The sequence below is a fragment of the Chrysochloris asiatica genome, unplaced genomic scaffold (genome assembly GCF_000296735.1).
Source record: "Chrysochloris asiatica unplaced genomic scaffold, ChrAsi1.0 scaffold00430, whole genome shotgun sequence".
Lineage (NCBI taxonomy): Eukaryota > Metazoa > Chordata > Mammalia > Afrosoricida > Chrysochloridae > Chrysochloris > Chrysochloris asiatica.
Genome location: NW_006408948.1, coordinates 1,414,171 through 1,436,308, shown reverse-complemented (window position 1 = coordinate 1,436,308; position 22,138 = coordinate 1,414,171). Strand labels below are relative to the sequence as shown.

At 40.5% G+C, this 22,138-nt stretch overlaps 1 protein-coding gene across 1 annotated transcript in view; it reads right to left on the bottom strand.

The window, feature by feature from the left end:
* Positions 1-22,138, bottom strand: part of WDR70 (WD repeat domain 70) — a 516,881-nt gene that overhangs the window by 14,274 nt on the left and 480,469 nt on the right. The window contains exons 16-19 of the mRNA XM_006876935.1: positions 20,993-21,093; positions 19,306-19,385; positions 17,056-17,172; positions 15,480-15,642 (exon numbers count right to left, since the gene is read on the bottom strand). Coding sequence (XP_006876997.1) covers positions 15,480-15,642; positions 17,056-17,172; positions 19,306-19,385; positions 20,993-21,093 — 461 coding nt within the window. The remainder of the gene's footprint in view (positions 1-15,479; positions 15,643-17,055; positions 17,173-19,305; positions 19,386-20,992; positions 21,094-22,138) is intronic.

The window sequence follows — 22,138 nt, the reverse complement described above, 5'->3', positions numbered from 1 at the left end:
CCACTCCTGTTTCTGAGATGGCTCCAAGTTTTGCAATCACAATTTACTCTGTTAACAATCACTCACAACTGTTGTTGCTGTTAGGTGCTGCTAAGTCAGTACCGATTCATAGCAACCTTCTGCACAACAGAATAAAACACCACTCGTCCTGAGCCATCAATTCCAGGAGCCTTGCTCTTTGCCAAAGTCTTCAGTGCACCTTAGACTTCTTCCTTCAGTAGCATTGGCTCTTGATCATATGCTACCTCTTGAAATGTTTGAACATCAACCATTTCTTTTTGTTACAAAGAGACTCTGTGCATTCCTTCCATCTTTTTTTTTTTTAATGCTTTCTGCATCATTCAATACTCTGCTCATATAATTCTTCAATATTTCAAGTTGAGGCTTGCATTTTTTTTTTCTTCAGTTCCCTCAGTTTGAGAAATGCTGAGCACGTTCTTCTCTGTTGATTTTCTAACTCCAGATCTTTGCATCACTCACAACTAAATCATATAATCCTTTAAGCATCTTCCCCCATATTCTCCAATCCGGATCCATCAGGGAGAAAAGTCATTAATTGAAATTTACAAAGACTTTGGGTAGAAGAGCCATATTAAACAACTCATTGCACTGTAGTCAGTCGCCATGGCTCTTCTAGCCATCTGTCCTTTCATATTTGAAGGATTAATTTTCTCCATAATAATCACTTTAACTGAGCATACCCAAGAAAGCTTGTAAGCCAGCCATTTCATGCCTTTATCTTCTCCCATTTTAGATATCTGATATCTAAATTGCCAGTCCAAGTTTTAAATCAATTTTTAAACTCTGAGATGATAAGCTTGTTTCTTGATCTGAAGAATCTTCTGTTTCTGTTGGAACTTTGGGCATCTGCATTCTAGTCCAGAGCAAGCAATCAAGTTGCAATAATTGATGCCATATCACAGTGTCTAACATTTTTCTGTCTTCAATTGGTCAGGTTCTGGTCAATTCAGCCCTAGTTGTCCAGGTAGATCAAATAGGTACCAGCTCATGCTTGGAAGATCACACACATTACCTTGTACTTCGACCAGCTGGCTCCTTCACTCTCGCTCTCAGCCCTAGCCTCCCATGTGCTAGGTTGGTGCCTATAGGCTCATGAGTCCACATAACTTTTCACTTCAGGCATGCCAGCCTTCTTCCTGTCTCTCATCTCTGGCCTTGGTGGACCAGGTCAATGGGTAATTACACAACAGTCCAAAATCAACCCATCTCTTCATTGCTGCCTTTTCCCCAATTCCATTCAACAAGCGGATCCAGATGACAATAAGCATACCAGGCTGCTCAGCCTTTCAACTTTCAGTCCTGGAAGGGATTTTTCTCTCATGGACACAGACTTTTCTTGCTTTGATGCGCCCAACAGGGTTAACCTTTTAGGTTATTTGATTTCTGCTGTTGTCGAAAATAGGAGCAGAACACATATCAGTTCAACAACTTCTACAAGTAAAAGGTCAATGACACTGATTACTTTCTTCGCCTTGTGCAGCCACTCGCATACGCCCTTTTCCTAGTTGTTTCTCCCCAACTAGCATGAACTCACTAACCTCTAGGCACCCTATACTTTTCAAGTTGCTACTGTCAACTTGATGCCATATAGATAGCTTAAGGACATCTGGTATGAGGCTACAGACGCCACTGGACTAAGTTAACACAAAGTTGGTAGTTCAAACCCACCAGCTGCTCCTTGAAATCCCTATATGGGGTCACTATGAATTGGACCGACTCGATGGCAATTAACAACAACAACAAACAAACTATTGTTTGGTTAAGGAAGACCCTCAGTGAGATGGACTGATGCCATGGCTGCAAAACTGGGCTCAAGCAGAGCAGTGATTGTGAGGATGGTGCATGACCCAGCCATGTTTCATTCCGTTGTAGGGAGAGTAGCTATGAGCCAACACTGACTGGATGGCACCTAACAACAACATTGTTTGATTTAAAGTAGACTTTAGGGGGTATTTCAGAGTTAAATTTCCTAAGATAAAGAATTCTTACAAATCAATAACAAAAACCAAAAACCACATAGTCAGCCAACTGAAAAAGTGGCAAAAGACATAAATAGAAAATTCACAGAAAGAAAGCTTTTGGCATATAAAAATATGCTCAATAATTTTAAAAGGAAGAGAAAACTAGTTATAAGTTATCCCCTATCTGATTGGCAATGATAAAAAACAGTACTAGCACATTTTCAGCAAGGGTGAGAACACATATATTGGATAAGTTCATTAAAAAGTCTCTTTGGAGGAAAATGTGGCAATATTTACACAAACTTTAAAATGCAAAGAGCATTTGACTTGGCAATTCTATTTCTACAAGCTTTGCACATGTGGGCAAGTATGTATGTCTGAGGATATTAATTTCAGTACTGTTTATGAAAATCAAAATGTCCTTCAAGAGGGTATTATTTTAGAAAAGTATCATTTATCTATACAGTGGAATATATAAACCACGTATAGAGAATCAGACAGCTATTAAGAGATGGACTAGGCTCCAAAGTACAGATGTACATGCATCTCTTATTTCTTTTATTCTTAACTCCACAGTAATATATAATTGTTGTTGTGGTTGTTAGGTGCCATTGAGTTGGTACCAACTCATAGCGACCCTATGCACAACAGAACAAAACACTACCCAGGCATGGGACAATCTGACAATTGTTGCAACATTTGAGCCCATTGACACTGCCACTACACCATCTCGCTGGGGCGCTTCCTCTTTTTCTCTGACCCTCCACCTTACCAAACATGATATGCTTCTCCCTCCTGACAATATGTCTGAAGTATGAGAGATGAAGTCTGGCCATCCTGGCTTTCAAGGAACACTCTGGCTGTACTTCCAACACAGGACTATTTGTTCTTTTTGTAGTCTATGGTACTTTAAGTATGGTGAAAGAATATAACCTTGGCACGTATCTTTGCTAATTTTAAGACATTTGGTATTCCCTTGTTCTGTTTGAACAAGTGCCTCTTGGTCTATGTACAGGTTCCTCATGAGCATAATTAAGTGTTCCAATATACTCATACTTCGCAATGTTGTCCATAGCTTGTCATGATCCACACAATTGAAAGTTTTTGCTTAGTCAATAAAGCACAGGCAAACAACTTTCTGGTATTTTCTGCTTTCAGTCAAGATCTATCTGATATCAGCAATGATATCGCTCATTCCTCTCTGAATCTGGCTTGAGCCTACAGAAGTTGTCTGTCAATGTATGGTTGCAGTCATTTTTTCATTACCTTTGGTAAAACTTTACTCTCAAGGAATATCAAAGAAATTGTCTGATGGTTTCCACATTCTGTTGGTTCATCTTCTCTTTGGAATGGGCACAAACACAGATCTCTTCCAGTCATTTGGCTGTGGAGCTGTCTTTCAATTATCTTGGCATATATGACTGAATGCCTCAATTGCTGTCTCAGTTTGTTCAAAGATTTTAATTTGTATTACATTAATTCCAGGTGCCTTGTTATTTGCCAATGACTACAATGCATCTTGGACTTCTTCCTTCAGTATCATTGGCTCCTGATCATATGCTACCTCTTGAAACAGTTGAAGATCAACCATTTGCTTTTGGTACAGTGACTCTGCGTATTCCTTCCATCTTCTTTTGATGCTTTCTGCATCATTCAATAATTTGCCCACTGTGGTTGTTGTTAAGTGCTGTTGAGTCAGTTCTGACCCATTGTGACCCTGTATAGGGTTTCCAAGGAGTAACTGGTGAGCCTGAACCGCCAACCTAGCAGTTCAAATGACTTTCCAGTCTGGCGCATTAACCCATAGCACCACACCAGGACTCTCATAGAATCCTTCAAAATCAGAACTCATGTGATTTTTTTTCTTTAGGTTCCTCATATTGAGGAATGCAGCGTGTGTTCTTCCCTTTTGGGTTTCTAATTCCGGGTCTTTGCACATTTAGTCATAATATTTGACTTTGTCTTCTAGAACTTATCTTTAAAATTTTCTGTTCAGCTCTTGTACCTCCAACTTCTTCAATTTGCTTTAGCATTTCTACGTGGAGAGCAAGTTTCAGAGTCTCTTCTGACATCCATTTTGATCTTTTCCTCCTTTCGTGTCTTCTTAATGACCTTTTGCTTTTTTCCTGTATGATGTTCTAGATGTCATCCCACAACTCTTCTGGTCTTTGGTCTAATGCATCAAATCTGTTCTTCAGGTGATCTCTAAATTCAGGTGGGATACTTTCAAGATTATATTTTGGCTCTCTGGACTTATTTTAATTTTTTTCAGCTTCAACCTGAATTTCCATGTGAACAGTTGATGGTCTGTTCCACAGTCCGCCCCTGGCCTTATTTTGGCTGATGATATGGAGCTTTTCTCTGCTATTCATAAGGTTTTCATAAATATTTGGAAGTAGTTCGCCACTCCTTCCTGGTCTGTCTTCATCTAGAAGCTCATGTGAAACCTGTCCACCATGGATGACAATGATAGTATTTAAAATACTGGTGGCATAGCTTTCAGAATCACAGCAACTCACAAGCCACCACAGTATGATAAACTGACAGTCAAAACAAGGCCAGGGACAGACTGTGGAACAGATCATCAATTGCTCATATGCAAATTCAAATTGAAGCTGAAGAAAATGAAAACAAATCCACAAGAGCCAAAATATGACCTTAAATCTATCCCACCTGAATTTAGAGATCTTCTGAAGAACAGATTTGATATATTAAACACTAAAGACTGAAGACCAGAAGAGATGACATCAAGAACATCATACATGAAGAAAGCAAAAAGTCATTAAGAAGACAAGAAAGAAGGAAAAGGTCAAAATGGATGTCAGAAGAGACACTGAAACTTGCTCTCCAGTGTAGAGATGCCAAAGAAAATGGAAGAAATGAGGAAGTCCAAGAGCTGAACAAAAATTTTCAAAGTTCAGCTCGAGAAGATAAAGCCAAATATTACAACAAAGTGTGTAAAGATCTGAAATCAGAAAATCAATAAGGAAGAACACGCTCAGCATTTCTCAAGCTGGGGGAACTGAAGAAAAAAATTCAAGCCTTGACTTTCGTTACTGAACAATTATCTGGGCAAATGACTGAATGGTGCAGGAAGCATCAAGAGAAGATGGAAGGAAAACACAGAATCACTGTACCAAAATGAAATGGTTAATGTTCAACCATTTCAAGGGGTAGCATGTGATCAAGAGCCAATGATAAGGAAGGAGGAAGTCCAAGGTATTTTGAAGGAATTGGCAAAGAAAAAGACACCAGGAATTGATAGAATACAAATTGAAATCTTTCAAGCAAGTGGGGCAACACAGGAGGCACTCACGCATCTCTGCCAAGAAATTTGGAGGACAACTATCTGGCTACCTGATTGGAAGACATCCGTATTTGTGCCCATTCCAAAAAGAGGTGACCCAACGGAATGCGAAAATCATCGGCTAATCTCTTTGGCATCCTGTGCGAGTAAAGTTTTACTAAAGGTAATACAGAAATGGCTGTAAGCATACATTGACAGAGAACTTCCAGAGGTTGAAGCCAGATTCAGAAGAGGCTGTGGAATGAGAGATATTGCTGATGTCCGATGGATCTTGGCTGAAAGCAGAGAATACCAGACAGATGTTTATCTGTGCTTTATTGACTATGAAAAGGTTTTCAATTCTGTGGATCATGACAAGCTATGCACAACATTGCAAAGTATGAGTGTTCCAGAACATTCAATTGTGCTCATGAGGAATCTGTACAAGGACTAAGAAGCATGGGAACACTGAATGGTTTAGAAAGGTGTGCAACAAGGCTGTATTCTTTCACCATACTTATTCAACCTGTATGCTGAGCAAATAATCCAAAAAGCTGGCTTCTATGAAGAAAAACATGGCATCAGGATTGGAGGAAGACTCATTAACCTGCAATATGCAGATGATACAACCTTGCTTGCTGAAAGTGAAGAGGACTTAAAACATTTATTGATGAAGATCAAAGAGCACAGCCTTCAGTATGGATTACATCTCAATGCAAAGCAAACAAGAATCTTCTTCATTGTACCAGTAAACAATATTCTTATCAACAGAGAAACGATTGAAGTTGTCAAGGACTTCATTCTTGGATCAACTATCAACACTCATGGAAGCAGCAGTCAAGAAATCAGAAGACATATTGCATTAGGCACAAGACCTTCTTAAAGTGTTGAAGAGCAAAGATGTCAGCTTGAGGATTAAGGTGCGCTGACCCAAGTCATGGTATTTTCAATAGCCTCTTATGCATGTAAAAGCTGGACAGTGAATATGAAGACTGTGGAAGAATTGATTCTTTTGAGTTATGGTGTTGGAGAATACTGAAAGTGCCATGGGCTGCCAAAAGAACCAATAGATCCGTTTTGGAATAAGGACAGCCAGAGTGCTCCTTAAAGGCCAAGATGGCTAAATTTTGTCTCTCATACTTTGGACATATTGTCAGGAGGGACAAGTTGCTGGAGATGGATATCATGTTTGGTAAGTGGAGGGCCAGAGAAAAAGAGGAAGACCCCCAATGAGATGGAATGGCCAAGTGGCAGCATTGATGTGCTCAAGCAGCATTGATGTGCTCAAGCGTGGCAACAGTGGTGAGGTTGGCCCAGGATCGGCAGTGTTTCGTTCTGCTGTGCATAAGGTCGCTATGAGTCGGTACCAACTGGATGGCACCTAACAACAACAATAACACCTACTAGAGGCTTGACTGACATCATAACCCTTAATTTTCCTTTGGGGGGGGGGAGGGGGACTCAAGTCCAATATACGGGAACACTTTTACAAAGTTTGCTCTCAGACTAGAGTTTTCATCTGGCTCATCATGTTTGACCTTCAATTTGTGGAACTCACAGCCTAAAACCTATCCTGATTCATCAGGTACCACATGCTCGTATACAAAAAGCCTGTCATCTGACCTACTGATCTGGGTTCCTTAGCTCCAGAGACTATGCAAGTGCGGAGAATCCTCCACACTGACCTCTTAACTACAGATTTGGGACTTGCCAGCCTCCAAAATGGTGTAAGCCATTTGATTTGGCAGTTGTGAGTCCTGTCAGATGTTGCAGCATGTTGCAGAACTCTGAGGCGTGAGGGAGGAATGGTGACTGATACCAAAGATTATGCAGGGGCATAACATGTTAGAAATATCAGATATTTGAAAGCTCTTTAACCTTCACATCAACCGCATGTTGATGTTTCTAAAAGAAATTCTTCATGCACCAGGACTGGAGCAAAAAGATAGATGAGGCCAGACCATCTTGTAGTATCAGAAATTAAGGAAGTGCTTAAAAATATATGAAGGCAGAACATACAAGATGGATAGAGTGGAAGTGTAGTTAGGAGCTCCATCAGCAAAAACACAGAATACTGGACTAAGTAGGATCAGGGTATGGTCCCAGAACTCTGAACCACTTATAAAGGAATATTTAGAAAGGTGGAAGGAAGGCTTACAGCCAGTGGAATTTGTAGCAGTAGCAAGAAATACAGAGCTATCTAATCCAAGGCGCTCAGCTATTCCCTGAGCAGCCTTCTTGGGTCAGACTGAACCAAGGAAGGATGAGAGCAGCCACGGATGCCTGACAGAACCACAGAGATAAAGGAAAAAGAGTGAAAAGGGAAGCCCATCTCCTGATCACATCTATCTAGAGGCAATCAGAAAACATAAAAAATACCAAAACACACATCCACCTAAGTTTTAAGGCCAGAGCTAACCACTGAATATGCCCCCCCAAAAACAGAAACAGATGACCATATCAGCACATGTCCAGAAACAAGATAAAGTGACTGAGACAAATGAGCTAGAGGTAGACCTACACTCCATACTGGAAGGAGGGCAAGCTTTGGAAATGCCTCAAAAGGAATTTAGAAAATAGATTATAAAATGTATCAAAACACTTTACATAGGAGTTGAGAAAAATAAGGAAGAAGTCAGGAAAGTGCTACAGAAACAATCAAATAAGATTGACACAGCATTGAAAACAATTCAAAATCTACAGAAAGAGGTCCAAACGATTAATAATAGAATATCAGAAATTGACAATACACTGCAAGGGCAAAGGAGTAGAATTGAAGAGATGGAAGCCAGAACTTGCGAGCTGGAAGATAAATCTCTCAACACTACTAAGATAGAAGAGCAAACATAAAAAAGGATTTTAAAAAATCTGAAGAAGGTCTAAGATTCATGTTGGACTACATGAAGAGGAATAACTTAACAATTATTGGCATTCTGGAACAGGAAGAATCACACAAGTTCATAGAAGAGAAAGTTGAAGAACTTCTGGAAGAAAATTTCCCTAACATCCTGAAGCAAAAAGATAAGCATCAAAGAAGCTCAACGAACCCCAGGAAGGATAGACTCTAAAAGAAAAACACCAAGACATATAATAATCAAGCTCTCCAAAATCAAAGAAAAGGACAAAATCCTTAAAGCAGCTAAGGAAAAGGCAAGTCAATCAGACTAAGCTCGGATTTAACTATGCAGGCAAGAAGGCAATGGGGAGACATATAAAACTCTGAAAGAAAATAACTGCCGACCAATAATCCTCTACCCAGCAAAGCTGTCAATCAAATATGAAGGTGTAATCAAAATATTTCAGGATAAACAGGAGCTAAGGGATTTTGTCAAAGCCAACCATGCAATGAAAAACATCCTAAAGGGAGTTCTGTGGACAGAGAACCACCAAGAACAGACAACAACCCGTGATTGATGTACATGGCAGCATCACCCAGAAGTCAATTGACAAATGGAAGAGTCGAGAACAGAATAAAACTGTAAAAACAAATTCAGAGGATCTGGGAGTTCAGTCTATTATCAAAACAATTACAATGTGAAAGAAGGTAAACACAGAGGAACAGAGATCTAGGCAGTGGGAAGGTCAGGTAGATTATAGGATAAAATAGACTGTCTTAAAAAGAGGAAAAAGTTAAAGGAATATAAGGTAACCACAATGGTGGGATTGGGGTGGGGAGTTTAGGGGGAAGTGGAGGGAGGCAATGGTAGAGCACAGTGTAAAGGCAGACACATCATAGTTTGGGTGTTGGGGAGGGCAATACAAGAAGGGCGAGGAGGTAGAAGAACTAGGTAGATAGGGGAACACTGAGACAGATTTGTATGGCCTAAGTGGGACAGAGGTAAACAGTGAAGCATGCTTAAACTTAGAACAATAGGGCTTTGTGATATAGGGATCTAGGCATAACTTGAAGAGGGAAAATAATACTAAAATGCTTGACTGTCTTATTATTATTGGTTTTCTTTGCCTACTATTGTAAAATAGACACTTGAGTGGGATAGAAAGGAATGTTGGGAAACATGATTACAGAAAATTTGTAGGCCTGTCTTCGGCCTATAACTGATTGGCATACCTAAAAGGGATTCTAGAACTTGCCCAGCAAAACACACGTCTCGTGGGGCCTTTGCAGAGTAAAGGACCTTATGTGGAATCCTGAGTCCCATCCAGAACATTCTGAGGTGGAAATTCCCACTAGAAAGGACAAGTAGGCCATAATGGAACAGCCAGAGTGACAGAAGATGCATTTTCAAAGAAAGAACATCAGGAAAAACCCAAAATAAAAATGTCAGTATGACTGTCTACTGTAAGAATAAGCAAGCTGTTCGCTGGGAAGCCATCAAGGCAAGCAATCAAGTTCCTTCAGTACAAATCTCCCTCTAAGACTGAAACTCAAAGGGAATACATGAGCAGGCATGTAATCTTGCTTGCAAGCATGTTGGTCTACTGGTGAGTAGAAGTGGGGGAAGGCAGCAATAAAGAAATGAGCCGAGTTCAACCACAGTCCATTGACTCCTGTTGACCTGGAGATGAGACAGAGAAGAAGAAGGGCTGCTGGTTCAATGTCTGGTGAGACCTGGGGACACTTGAGCCCTTAGACAAGGACATAGCCACAGAGGGCTAGAGTTGAGAGTGAAGCATCCAGCTGATATGAAGTGAGGGGAGAGGCACAAGAACACTTAAATTTGTAGACAGTACCCATTTGACCTAAAGAATTGATGCTTTTGAGTTATGCTGTTGGAGAAGAATACTAAAAGTGCCATGGGCTGCCCATAGAACCAACAGATCTGTTTTGGAAGAAGTGCAGCCAGAATGCTCCTTGGAGGCCAAGATAGACAAACTTCATCTCTCATGCTTTGGACATATTGTCAGGAGGGACAAGTTGCTGGAGACGGATATCATGTTTGGTAAGGTAGAGGGTCAGAGAAAAAGAGGAAGACCCCCAAAGAGATGGATTGGTGAAGTGGCAGCATTGATGGACTCAAGTGTGGCAACAGTGGTGAGGTTGTCCCAGGATCGGGCAGTGTTTTGTTCTGCTGTGCATAAGGTCACTAGGGGTCAGTACCAACACGATGGCACCTAACAACAACAACAACTCATAAAAGCTTCAAGGTCATAAAAGACAAAAAAAAGACTGAGAAAGTGTTCCTGGATAGGATTATAAAATAGAAAAAGGGCATTTTTGGAAAAACTGGTGAGATCCAAATACAGGAATACCTTGGGGATCCTTTGAGTTCAGTTCCAAACCATCGTAACAAAGTAAAGATTGTAATAGTGAGTCACATAGTGTTTGGTTTCTCAGTACACATAAAAGCATGTTTACTCTATGCTCTAGTCTATTAAGTGTGTGATAGCACTATGAAAAAGATAAAATAGCGTGAGAATTACCAAAATGTGACATCGAGACATGAAGTGAGCACATGCCGTTGGAGAAATGGCACTGATAGCTTGCTCAACTAGGGTTTCCACAAAATTTCAGTTTGGTAATGCTTGTACTTTAGTTAACAGTATTGTACTAATATCAATTTGTACTAATACCAACAATTGTGATCTATATGTAACTACAACAATGCACTGAAACTAACCACCATGATCATGAAGATGGCCCAGGACCAGGCAAAGTTTTGTTGTGTTACACACACGGTTATCGTAAGTCGGAGCTGCCTCTGTGGCAACTAACAAGAACTAAAATTAGGTAAAATGTTGACATGAGGGGAAGATGGGTAAATGAAGACTATATGTGAATTCTCTGTATTGCTTTTGTAGCATTTCTGTAAGTCTAAAATTAGTTCAAAATAAAAAGCTTACATTTAAAAAAATTTTTTTAACTGGAAATTTTACATTAGTACCTTCCTTTAAAGAATAAAGTGTAATTAGTTTAATGGTTTTAAAACCCACCACACGTTCACTCATGAGTGAATCTGAGCACGTTGGATCTCCTTGGCAGTGGTAGCTCCATATTCAGTTCTATAGGTAAAAATTAATCTCTAACAATGAATCTATACACTGCTCCCCTTCATTTGTTTTGAACCTTCTTTAAGATACATATAGATAGTGGGTTGCTGTTTTTCTTCTAAAAATCACAAGTATAACGGGCTTCACATAATGATTTATGATGATGTTGTTGAGTGCTGTCAAATCAGTTCTGACCCACAGCAAAATAAACATTATGTGAAGCCCACTATATAATGTCCACTACTCGTCTGGCAATTTGTCATACTGTGGTGACTTGTGAGTTGCTGCGGTCTGGAAGCTTTGCTATGAGTATTTTAAATACCAGCAGAGTCACCCATGGTGGACAGGTTTCCGATGAGCTTCCAGATGAAGACAGATTAGGAAGGAGTAATGAACTGCTTCTGAATATTTAGTCACTGAAAACCTTATGAAGAGCAGAGAAACACTGTCAAATATAGTGCTGGAAAATGAGCACCTCAGGTTGGAAGGCACTCAAAATGTGATTGGGGAAGAGCTGCCTCCTCAAAGTAGAGTTGACCTTGACGATGCAAATGGAGTAAAGCCCATGGGAGTAAAAGCCCTCGGGAAATTCATAAGCTGATGGGCCACAACTCAATATGAAGAGAAACAGCTGTAAATATCCACTAATAATCAGACCAAGAATGCACGAAGTATGAATCTAGGAAAATTGGAAACTGTCAAAAATGAAATGGAACGCATAAACATTGATATCTTTGGCATTAGTGAGCTGAAATGGATTGGTATTGGCCATTCTCAATCTGACAACCACATGGTTGACTATGCCAGGTATGACAAATTGAAGAAGAATGGGGTTGCATTCATTGTCAAAAAGAACATATCTAGATCATTCATGAGGTACAGCGCTGTCTGTGATAGGATAATATTCATGTGCCTACAGGAAAGACCAGTTAATACCACTATTATTCAAATTTACACACCAACCACTAAAGCCAGTGAGGATGAAATAGAAGAATTCTACCAACTTGTTGAATCTGAAATTGATCAAACATGCAATCAAGATGTATTGATCATTTGTAGTGATTGGAATGCAAAGGCTGGGAGCAAAGAGAAAGGATCAGTAGTTGGAAAATATGGCCTTGGTGATACAAATGATGCTAGAGATCACATGATAGAATTCTGCAAAACAATGATTTGTTCATTTGAAATACCTTTAGACAGCATAAAAGAAAATTATACACATGGACCTCACCAGATGGAATACACAAAAATCAAATTGACTACATCTGCAGAAAGAAATGATGGAAAAGCTCTATATCACCTGTGAAAACAAGGCCAGGGGCAGATTGTGGAACAGACCATTAATTGCTCATATGCAAATTCAAACTGAAGCTGAAGAACATGAAAACAAGCCCATGAAAGCCAAACTATGACTTTTAATATATCCCACCTGAATTTAGAGATCATCTGAAGAACCAATTTGATACATTAAATACTAAAGACCAGAAGACTTGTGGGATGACATCAAGAACATCATACAGAAAGAAAGCAAAAGTCATTGAGAAACAAGAAAGAAGGAAAAGATCAAATGGATGTCAGAAGAGACACTGAAACTTGCTCCCCAGCATAGAGATGCTAAAGCAAATGGAAGAAATGAGGAGGTCCAAGAGCTGAACAGAAATTTTCAAAGGTCAGCTCGAGAACACAAAGTCAAATTTACAACAAAATGTGCAAAGATTTGGAGTCAAAAAACCAATAAAGAAGAACATGCTCAGAATTTCTCAAGCTGGGGGAATTAAAGGAAAAATTCAAGCCACCACTTTCGTTATTGAAGGATTCTCTGGGAAAATTACTGAATGATGCAGAAAACATCAAAAGAAGATTGAAGGTCAATTGCTCCCCTTCTTTTGCTACAAAACATCTACTTTTAAATTTTCCAACCTTGACAGTCAGTTCTGATAGCAATTATTCACTATTGTGACACATGAGTGCTATCCCCATCTCATTTCATAAGCCCCGCCCAGACAGATTGGATACTACTCAGTGGAGATTCTACCCTCCTCCGTGCCCTCTGGATCTAGGATACCTCTTGAAAGCTTGTAAGCCAGTCACTTCTTGCCTTTGTAACCCTTCCATTCCAGGAGTGGAGGTTCCTGGGACCATCAAGGGAGATGAGCAGAGTACAGGACCCTACCCAGAGAAACAGTGACTCCAGAGATGGAGGTAGAGATGATGATGTGGAGAGATGGAGCAGCTGGGGACTCTAGACCCAGAGAGGGAGAAAGGCTGTGTGCTGACAACCAGGGGGGTGGCTTGCAGGGTATACCCTTTGGTTGGCTGATGATGCATGGAGGGTATTGTAACCATGGTAATGAAACAATATACGATAGGATGAATGTACAGCTAATGTTCTTCCATGTAAAGTATCAACACAGTTCACAATTAAACATTTAAAAAAAGAAGATGGAAGGAATACACAGAGTACCAAAAGGAAATGGTTGATGTTCAATGGTTTCAAGAGATACCATATGATCAAGAGCCAATGATATAGAAGGAAGAAGTCCAAGGTGCATTGAAGGAATTAACAAAGAACAAGGTACCAGGAATTGATGGAATAAAAATTGAAATCTTTCAAGAAAGTGAGGCGGCACTAGAGGCACTCACTCATCTATGCCAAGATACTTGGAAAACAACTATCTGGCTGACTGATTGGAAGACATCTGTATTTGTGCCCATTCCAAAGAGAGGTGACTCAACGGAATGTGGACATCGTCACACAATCTCTTTGATATCCCATGTGAGTAAAGTTGTACTAAAGGTAATATAGAAACGACTGCAATCATACATTGACAGAGAACTTCCAGAGGTTCAAGCTGGATTCAGAAGAGGACGTGGGATGAGGGGTATCATTGCTGATGGCTGATGGGTCTTGGCTGAAAGCAGAGAATACCAGAAAGATGCTTACCTGTGCTTTATTGACTATGTAAAGACTTTCAATTGTGTGGCTCATGACAAGCTACGACCAACATTGAGAAGTATGAGTATTCCAGAACACTTAATGGTGCTCATGAGGACTCTATACATGGACCAAGAGGCAGTTGTTTGAACAGAACATGGGAATACCGAATGGTTTAAAATTAAGAAGGTGTGCGTCAGGGTTGTATTCTTTCATCATACTTATTCAACTTGTATGCTGAGCAAATACTCCGAGAAGCTGGGTTCTATGAAGAAAAACGTGGCATCAGGATTAGAGGAAGACTCATTAACAACCTGTGATATGCAGATGATACAACCTTACTTGTTGAAAGTGAAGAGAACTTAAAGTATTTACTGATGAAGATCAAAGAGCACAGCCTTCAGTATGGATTGCATCTCAATGTAAAGAAAACAAAAGTCCTCAACACTGGACCAATAAACAACATTCTTATCAACGGAGAAAAGACTGAAGTTGTCAAGGACTTCATTTTTCAAGGATCAACTATCAACACTCATGGAAGCAGCAGTCAAGAAATCAGAAGACATATTGCATTAGGCAAATCTGCTGCACAAGACCTTCTTAAAGTGTTCAAGAGCAAAGATGTCAGCTTGAGGACTAATGTGCACTTGACCCAAGCCATGGTATTTTCAATAACCTCATATGCATGCAAAAGCTGGACAGTGAATAAGGAAAACCATAGAAGAATTGATGCTTTTGAGTTATGGTGCTGGAAGAGAATATTGAAAGTACTATGGGCTGCTAAAAGAACAAACAGATCTGTGTTGGAAGAAGTGTAGCCAGAGTGCTCCTTAGAGACCAAGATGGCCAAACTTCATCTCTGTTACTTCTGACATATTGTCAAGAGGGACCAGTCACTGGAGAAGGGTATCATGTTTGGTAAGATGGAGGGTCAGAGAAAAAGAGGAAGATCCCCTGTGAGATGGATTGGCCAAGTGGCAGTATCAATGGGCTCAAGCATGGCAACAATTGTGCGGTTGGCCCAGGACTAGGCGGTGTTTCATTTTGTTGTACGTAGGGTCACTATGAGTCAGTATTGACTTGATGGCACCTAACAACAACATAACTATAATGGAACTGGTCTTGTATAAAAATCCACCATTTTCTATTCTTAAGATACAAGTAAAAGCCTGAGATTCAGGACTATTGTGTACTTGACCTATTTTTCATAGTCAAGAATGAAGAAAAAGAGAAGTTAGAATACCAAAGCAGTCATTGCTATGTGCTTCCCATTCCCTTAAACACAGCAATTGCTCTATAAAAAACAAACAAATAACGCTTTCCTTACTTGGAGTATGCTGGAGAAACCCAATATGGGTTGTCTTCAGCTGCTTTGGCATGCCGCAAAATGGCTTCTCGGGGATTGCTGTCATCGGTCTTGTCCAAAGCAATGTTTTTTACAATGTATGAAGACAGTGTGCCCCCATGGGTTCCAACTCGGCCACCACGACCTATTTCAAAGGAAAAAGCCAAAATCAGAAACTGAATGAGCATGACAATACTTTCTGCTTATTTGACCAGGCTGAGCATCCTTCAGTGCTGACTTCTGAAGTGGCTTATGCAACATCTTGAGAAGTGGGGCTAGAATTTCAGGCTTACAGAGCTATTGTCATTTCATGTGGAATCAAAGTCTTGAGCACTCTGGGGCTTCTTCAGACATTGGTGTGAAGCATACAAACCTCTAGGGTATTTTAGAATGGTCCTTTCAACTTTGATTTAGGATGATCACACCAAACCACCAAACCTTAACTTCACTCGTATTATTTCTAAATAGAAAGAGATCTTTTTGATTGTTATTTTTTCATTGCCTAATTTACATAATGATGCCTCAGTAGGAAGAATCACAAATAATTAGCCTTGTTATTGCTATGTGCCATGGAGTCAGTTCCCTACCATAGTGACCCAGTACAGGGTTTCCAAGATTGTAAATCTTTATGGGAGCAAAAAGCCTCCTCTTTCTACTGCGGAACAGCTGGTAGTTTCAAACTGCTAACCCTGAGGATAGCAGCCCGATTCATAACCACTATACTAGCAGAGCTCCTTAATTAGTCCTGGTCTTCATAACACTGAGACCTTAAGAACAAGGTGGCGACTGGCTACTATTACATTAGAAAGTCCAGGTATACAGTGAGGGATAAAATATTGAACAAAACTCAAAATCATGGGGTGAAAAAACCCCAAAAGACCAGGTTTCCTGGTTGAATAGAGATTGGTGGAGCTCCTAAGATTACGACCCCTAGCTTCTCTTCAGGTCTGGACATGAACTCATCCCAAGGCTTCATTTTCAGCCAAAGAATTGATAATAGGTCTATAAGAGAAACAATAGAGAGGTATGCACACCTTAAAATAACCAGCCATTTGAGATTAAAAAGGGCTAATGTGCTGGTCTGCAAAGTTGGTTTGGAGTACAAGATCGACAGTTCAAGCTCACCAGCCGCTCCTTGAAAACCTTATACAGGGTTGCTATGGGTCAGAACTGACTCAATGGCACTTAATAACAACAACATCCTTAATTTATGAACTAAGGATGAAATTCATAAAGGTTAGGAAAGAAGGAAGAATAGAAACAGAAAACATAGGATAAGTGAGATTATCAATGTTATATTGTGGGGACTGCAATCAATGAGATGAAATAAGATGTGTAGGAATCGTTGAATGGAAAACTGATATGCTCTGTAAACCATCACTCAATTCACAATAAAAGTTTAAATAACTAAGTTCCTTGCTAAAAAGAAGCCACCTGGAAAGGTCTCTTTGCAGATAAAGAAGTAGCCAGGTTTGATCGGTCTTCCCAGTTCTCCATCAAGTCCCTATCCTCTCCTCCCCTCACCCGCTCTGCATGCCACTATTTGGATCCCAGTCACCTGGGCCTGCTACAGGAGGTTCGGGTTTGTGAGACTTCAGGGGGTCCAGTCTGTCCTTCTCCAGCTGTTTCCTTGTACTCCGTTGGCGGGGCTCACGGAACATAGGCAAGGCATGAGCTACGAGAAGTCAAATTTGAAAGATTTTATTATAATAATAATTCTTCCATTCAAAAACATAGCTGAAGTATGACTAACTGAAAGATGAAATGGAAGTCATATTGACAGCCCTTGTCTAATAATAAAAGACAGTCTTACTGTAACTAATTAGTCAGTTTTGTTTGAGACCAGACTTATTGTTCACCTCTCCTGGCAGCTAATGGTACTCAGGAAGTGCTATTATATCTTGTCATGGAAACACCAGTGAGGCTCCCCACTTCCCAAACCATGGGGAGCCATGTTAAGACTGGCTTTGAAAAGAAACAGTTAATGGGACTGACTCTTATTTTTCTTACACGACTCGAATGTGAAGAATGCCAACAGTTACATGGCCAGCAGCTTGTCTGTCAGTCCTAAGTCTCCTCAGATGTCTCATAAACACTGGAATCACTTCAGACGTTTCTGAAATGTGACCACCTCTCAAGAGGAGCTGACAACACGGCGTAACCGGAAGGGCGGAGCACTTAGCCCACTGGAACTGGGATAAAGGTTGCCCTGAATGCTGGGGGTGCGGTGGGGGCAGGGGTGGTGGTGGTGAGGATGCCTGGCTCTCTTTGGCATGGTGACTTAATGAGGACTTAGCCCTACTTTTTCTATATGGTGGACAAAACACAAGGATACCAACGACAGTAATATTTACCCAGAGACTGTTAGTTGTTTATTCAATGTTGGAGTGAAGTCTCTGAAGATAAAAAAAAAGAAGCCATGCAATATTCATGGGGGAAGGGTTGCAGATTATTGGGGAACCACAAGGTCAGTGGTTCAAGCTCATCAGTCACTCTTTGGAAACCCTAAACAGGGTTGCTATGGGTCAAAATTGACTCGGCAGCACTTAACAACAACAACAATTGGGTAACTACCTTATTATTATTATTGTTACTATTTTATCCAAAAAAAGAAAGTCCAGAATCATTTCTTTCAACACTTATATGCCAATTAAAACCTTTTTTCAAAGAGAAGTCTTTTCCCAAGGGGCTGGGAAGAGAGTCACGAATGACTGTGGGTTTTCAGAACACGTATGTCGGAAAAGGTCTAGAACACCTCAGAACACCTGCCAGTCTTCCCCTCTTGCTGTTGACGGGGGTCAGGGTCATATCCCTCACGGTAAACATGCTGTCATGAGTGAGGGGAGCTGAGAAGCACCACCACCCATTATTTTATTGGGCAACACGACACAACAGTATTTTTAGGAACTTTTCACTTCAAATGACTGGAGGAATTTAAGTAGGCTGCATGTAATTACGTGAGCTATAGACTGGTTATGACACCAACTTTAACACAACTACCCTTGTAAAATGCATCATGGGATCTCTTTATTGATTGTAAGCTCCATGGGATTTGGACTCGCATGACACCCACCACCACCAGGAGGAAACCCAGCAGTGTAGCACCCCGATAAGGTCCTAAGGGCATCTGCTGGTAACAGATGTGAGGGTGCCCACAATTCCTTTCCAAGCCATCGCCTGTTCCCCGGGAAATTTTCCCTTTGAATTCTGGATGGATCAAGGGTGATAACCAAATCCTCTCTAAAACACACACTGGCCAAGGCTGACAAGGTTGTGTGGCAAACCTGAGAGAGGTCTCTTTATCCCAGTAAGATTGCTCCCATGTGGTTGATTTTACATAGAGATACCTCTGGGTCAGTCTACCACATGGTCACAGAATTTCACTGGGAATTGGAAGAGAATCTTAATTTAGTTTCCTCACTTTCCTGATGGAGTCTGGTTGTTCAATATCACTCTGCCAGTCAGTGGTAAGGCTGGAGAAGCCCTGGTCCAGCACTCCTTCCTGTTTATTCTTGGAGTGGATTACTACTCTTTAAAAGCTTGCTATGGAGTAATGCATTAGGCTCAAATAGGCTTTTCCCTTTGGGGTTGAAAGTTACATAAAATAACCCTGTCTCTATGATGAGTCACAGAAGCTAAAGAGTTTAGCTATTACATGACTGGTAGCCCCATCCATGCACATCAATGAGATGTTTTGTAATATATGTCTGAACTTGGAGGACTTTTTTTCTGTCTTTAAATCCATGCGATCAGTACCACATGAAAATAGAAAGAGACACATGATTGAGACGCCTTGCTAATAACTTACGGGTGATAATGTAGTCTTGGGTTAGAGTCTCAGCTTGTTTTGCCTTCCGTTGTGTTTTTACCACACATAATTTTGCTCCCCTGTTGGAAGTAAAAGCAAGTCATTTCCTTTATTTGGTCTTAGAAACAGTAAGTCCAAGTAGAAAACATTAGTTATTGTCAGAAGCATCTCTGGGCACACCATCTTGCCAAGCCCTTGAATCTCTCAGTAATGGCAACAGATAGGGCCTTCCGTGATAAGAAATGAGGTTTACGAAGAAGAAAATCTGCCACTCATTGGCTACAGCCAAATGAAAGGGTGGGAGAAATAAAAGGACAACTGGACTCTAGCTTAAAAATAACTTAAATACTTAAGATCTTAAAAAGACATTAAAAGAATTATTCAGCCTTTTCACCTTAAAGGTCACAGGGTTCAAATTTTAGCTTATGTCCCAGTTGAGAGAAAGCTGGGTGGTCTATACCCCTGTGGCATTTGTCCACATCTCGAATTTAAGAGTTGAAGTGTCTGGAAAGGAGTCTGATTGGCAAAGTTGCTAAGGGGCTACAGTCCAAGAATGTGTGGGATTAACTAAAACTGTGCTTGGAACATTTGCTTTCTCTACAGCAGTACTGAGCTCTCTCTTTAGAAGGAGCAAACACAAATAAGCAATTTTTTTTTAAACTAAAGATTATACAGATAGTATCTTCCAAAAGGATGCAACAGAATGAGGTTCATACTTTTATCAAGTAAAACAGACCCCTTCCTTCTCATCCTAGAAGCTGTCATGCACAAATCCTAAGTACACTAGCATTTGCAGTTTCTTTATTGCCAAGTAAACAATACTGCTAAGATACAACACTATTTTCTAAGGCAAGGGTTTCAAACCTTTACTCTGCCTTAGAGAGCTCTGAAGAAAGACAGGATTGGGTGCTTCTTGTGAGAGCCAAATGATGGTCAGTGAATATCCATTACTACTGAAGCTTTCCTTTCCTCAGGAAGGAAAAGGAATTTAGCATGCAGGAAGGTGGGACTTCAGTGAATTTAGCATGTGAATCTAACCCAGACAACCTAAAACAACCTAGTGAACCACTGTTTCTTAGTAGCCAGAAACAAAACCATCCTTTGTGCCCAAGGAAAAGGAAAATAATGGAGGAGCCAACTGAGCCTCTAGTAAAGTTCTGGGACCTCTGGAACACCTTGGTATGCATAAGTTGGACATTTGGGGTTGGACAGAGAGGTAAAAGTGGAGTATTTATGCTGTCCCCTTCTGCTGGCAGATAACAGCCTTGCCAAATAACTACTGGTAACTGGGAAAAGCCCAAACAGAAAGGAAATAAAATGGACAGACCTTTTCCATTTCCAGTAAGTGGCCAGGTCCCTGCTTGATTAATCCCGTACATACATCACTGCTAATGCCCCTGCCCAGGCTGGTATGCAAGTGGTCAGAACTTCCCCTCTTGCACTCAACATTTCAGCTAAAGAGCTGCAAATCCCCAGGAAACTTTCCCTTTGAATTCTGTATAGATCAAGGGTGATATCCAAATCCTCTCTAAAACACAATACTCAGTACCAGCTGCATTTTCTGAAAGGGTGGCTCCCCATCAAAGGGAGAAATAAATAAAAGCAGAGGTGAAAAGAAGTCACACACACCCCCTCACCCCCAGTTGTTGTCATTCATCATCTAAAATAAGCAATTCTTAGAGAATACCTCCGACTTTTGTTGGGGTCATAATACACTTTAGCCAATCCATTTCCAGTTCCAACCATGATCTGGTTCAGCTTTGGATGCCACAGGCAACGAACAACACTCTGAAAAGGAAAGGCCTGGTGGTTAGCTGAAGACTCTGAACCCTTCAGAGTGGGGGGTGAGCCAGCCTGGAGGACATGATGCTGAGTGAAATAAGTCAATTACAAAAGGACAAATATTGTAGTGTCTGCTATTACAACAAGTCAAAAAAAGGTTCATATAAACACACACACACACGCAAAGTCTTTGATGGTTACCAGAGGTGGGAGAGGAGGGAAGAGGGTGGATGGTGGTTGTTGGCCCTCAACTTGGTTCCATCTCATAGAGACCCTGTATACAGTTTCCAAACTTACATACTTTCTTTATAGGAGCAGAAAGCCTCATTTTTCTCCCAAGAAGTGATTGGCAGATTTGAACTTCTGACCTTGCAATTAGCAGCCCAACTCATAACCTACTACACTACCACACACAAAATTCTTTGATGGTTACCAGAGGTGGGAAGGGTGAGAGAATCACCAACTAGATAACAAACTTGTATTCATTTGGGCGATGGGAAAGGCAACATACAATAAGCACAATAGCACTAAAGAAAAGGAAGACATGAAGAGATGCACACGAGTTTTAGATAGCAAGGGTATATACAATTACACATACAATCCTACATTAACAGTAACAACAAACAAACAAAAACAAGTGGACACACAGGCATGATGAACAGAATAAACAGGTGAAAATACTACACTCGTGACCATATACAGGTTTGGCAGATGATATTCCTACATACATATTTGAATGTACTCTAAATATATCTGTGTTTATAATAAACAGAGGCAAAGATATGTAAACTTTGTAGCCATAAACAAACACCTTGAGGGAATGAGTCACAGGGCTTGGGACCACAGTAACAGGGGACATCAAGGTCAATTGGCATAGCATATTCCACAGAGAAAATGCTTTCTACCCTACTATGATGAGTAGTGACTAGACCAGTAGCTATCAAAAGTACAACTACTGTTCTCTCCCTGCCCAGAGTAAAGAGTGAAGAAGATCAACAAGTCCAATGGACTAATGAACACTGCTACCAGACTAATGAACACTGCTACCAGA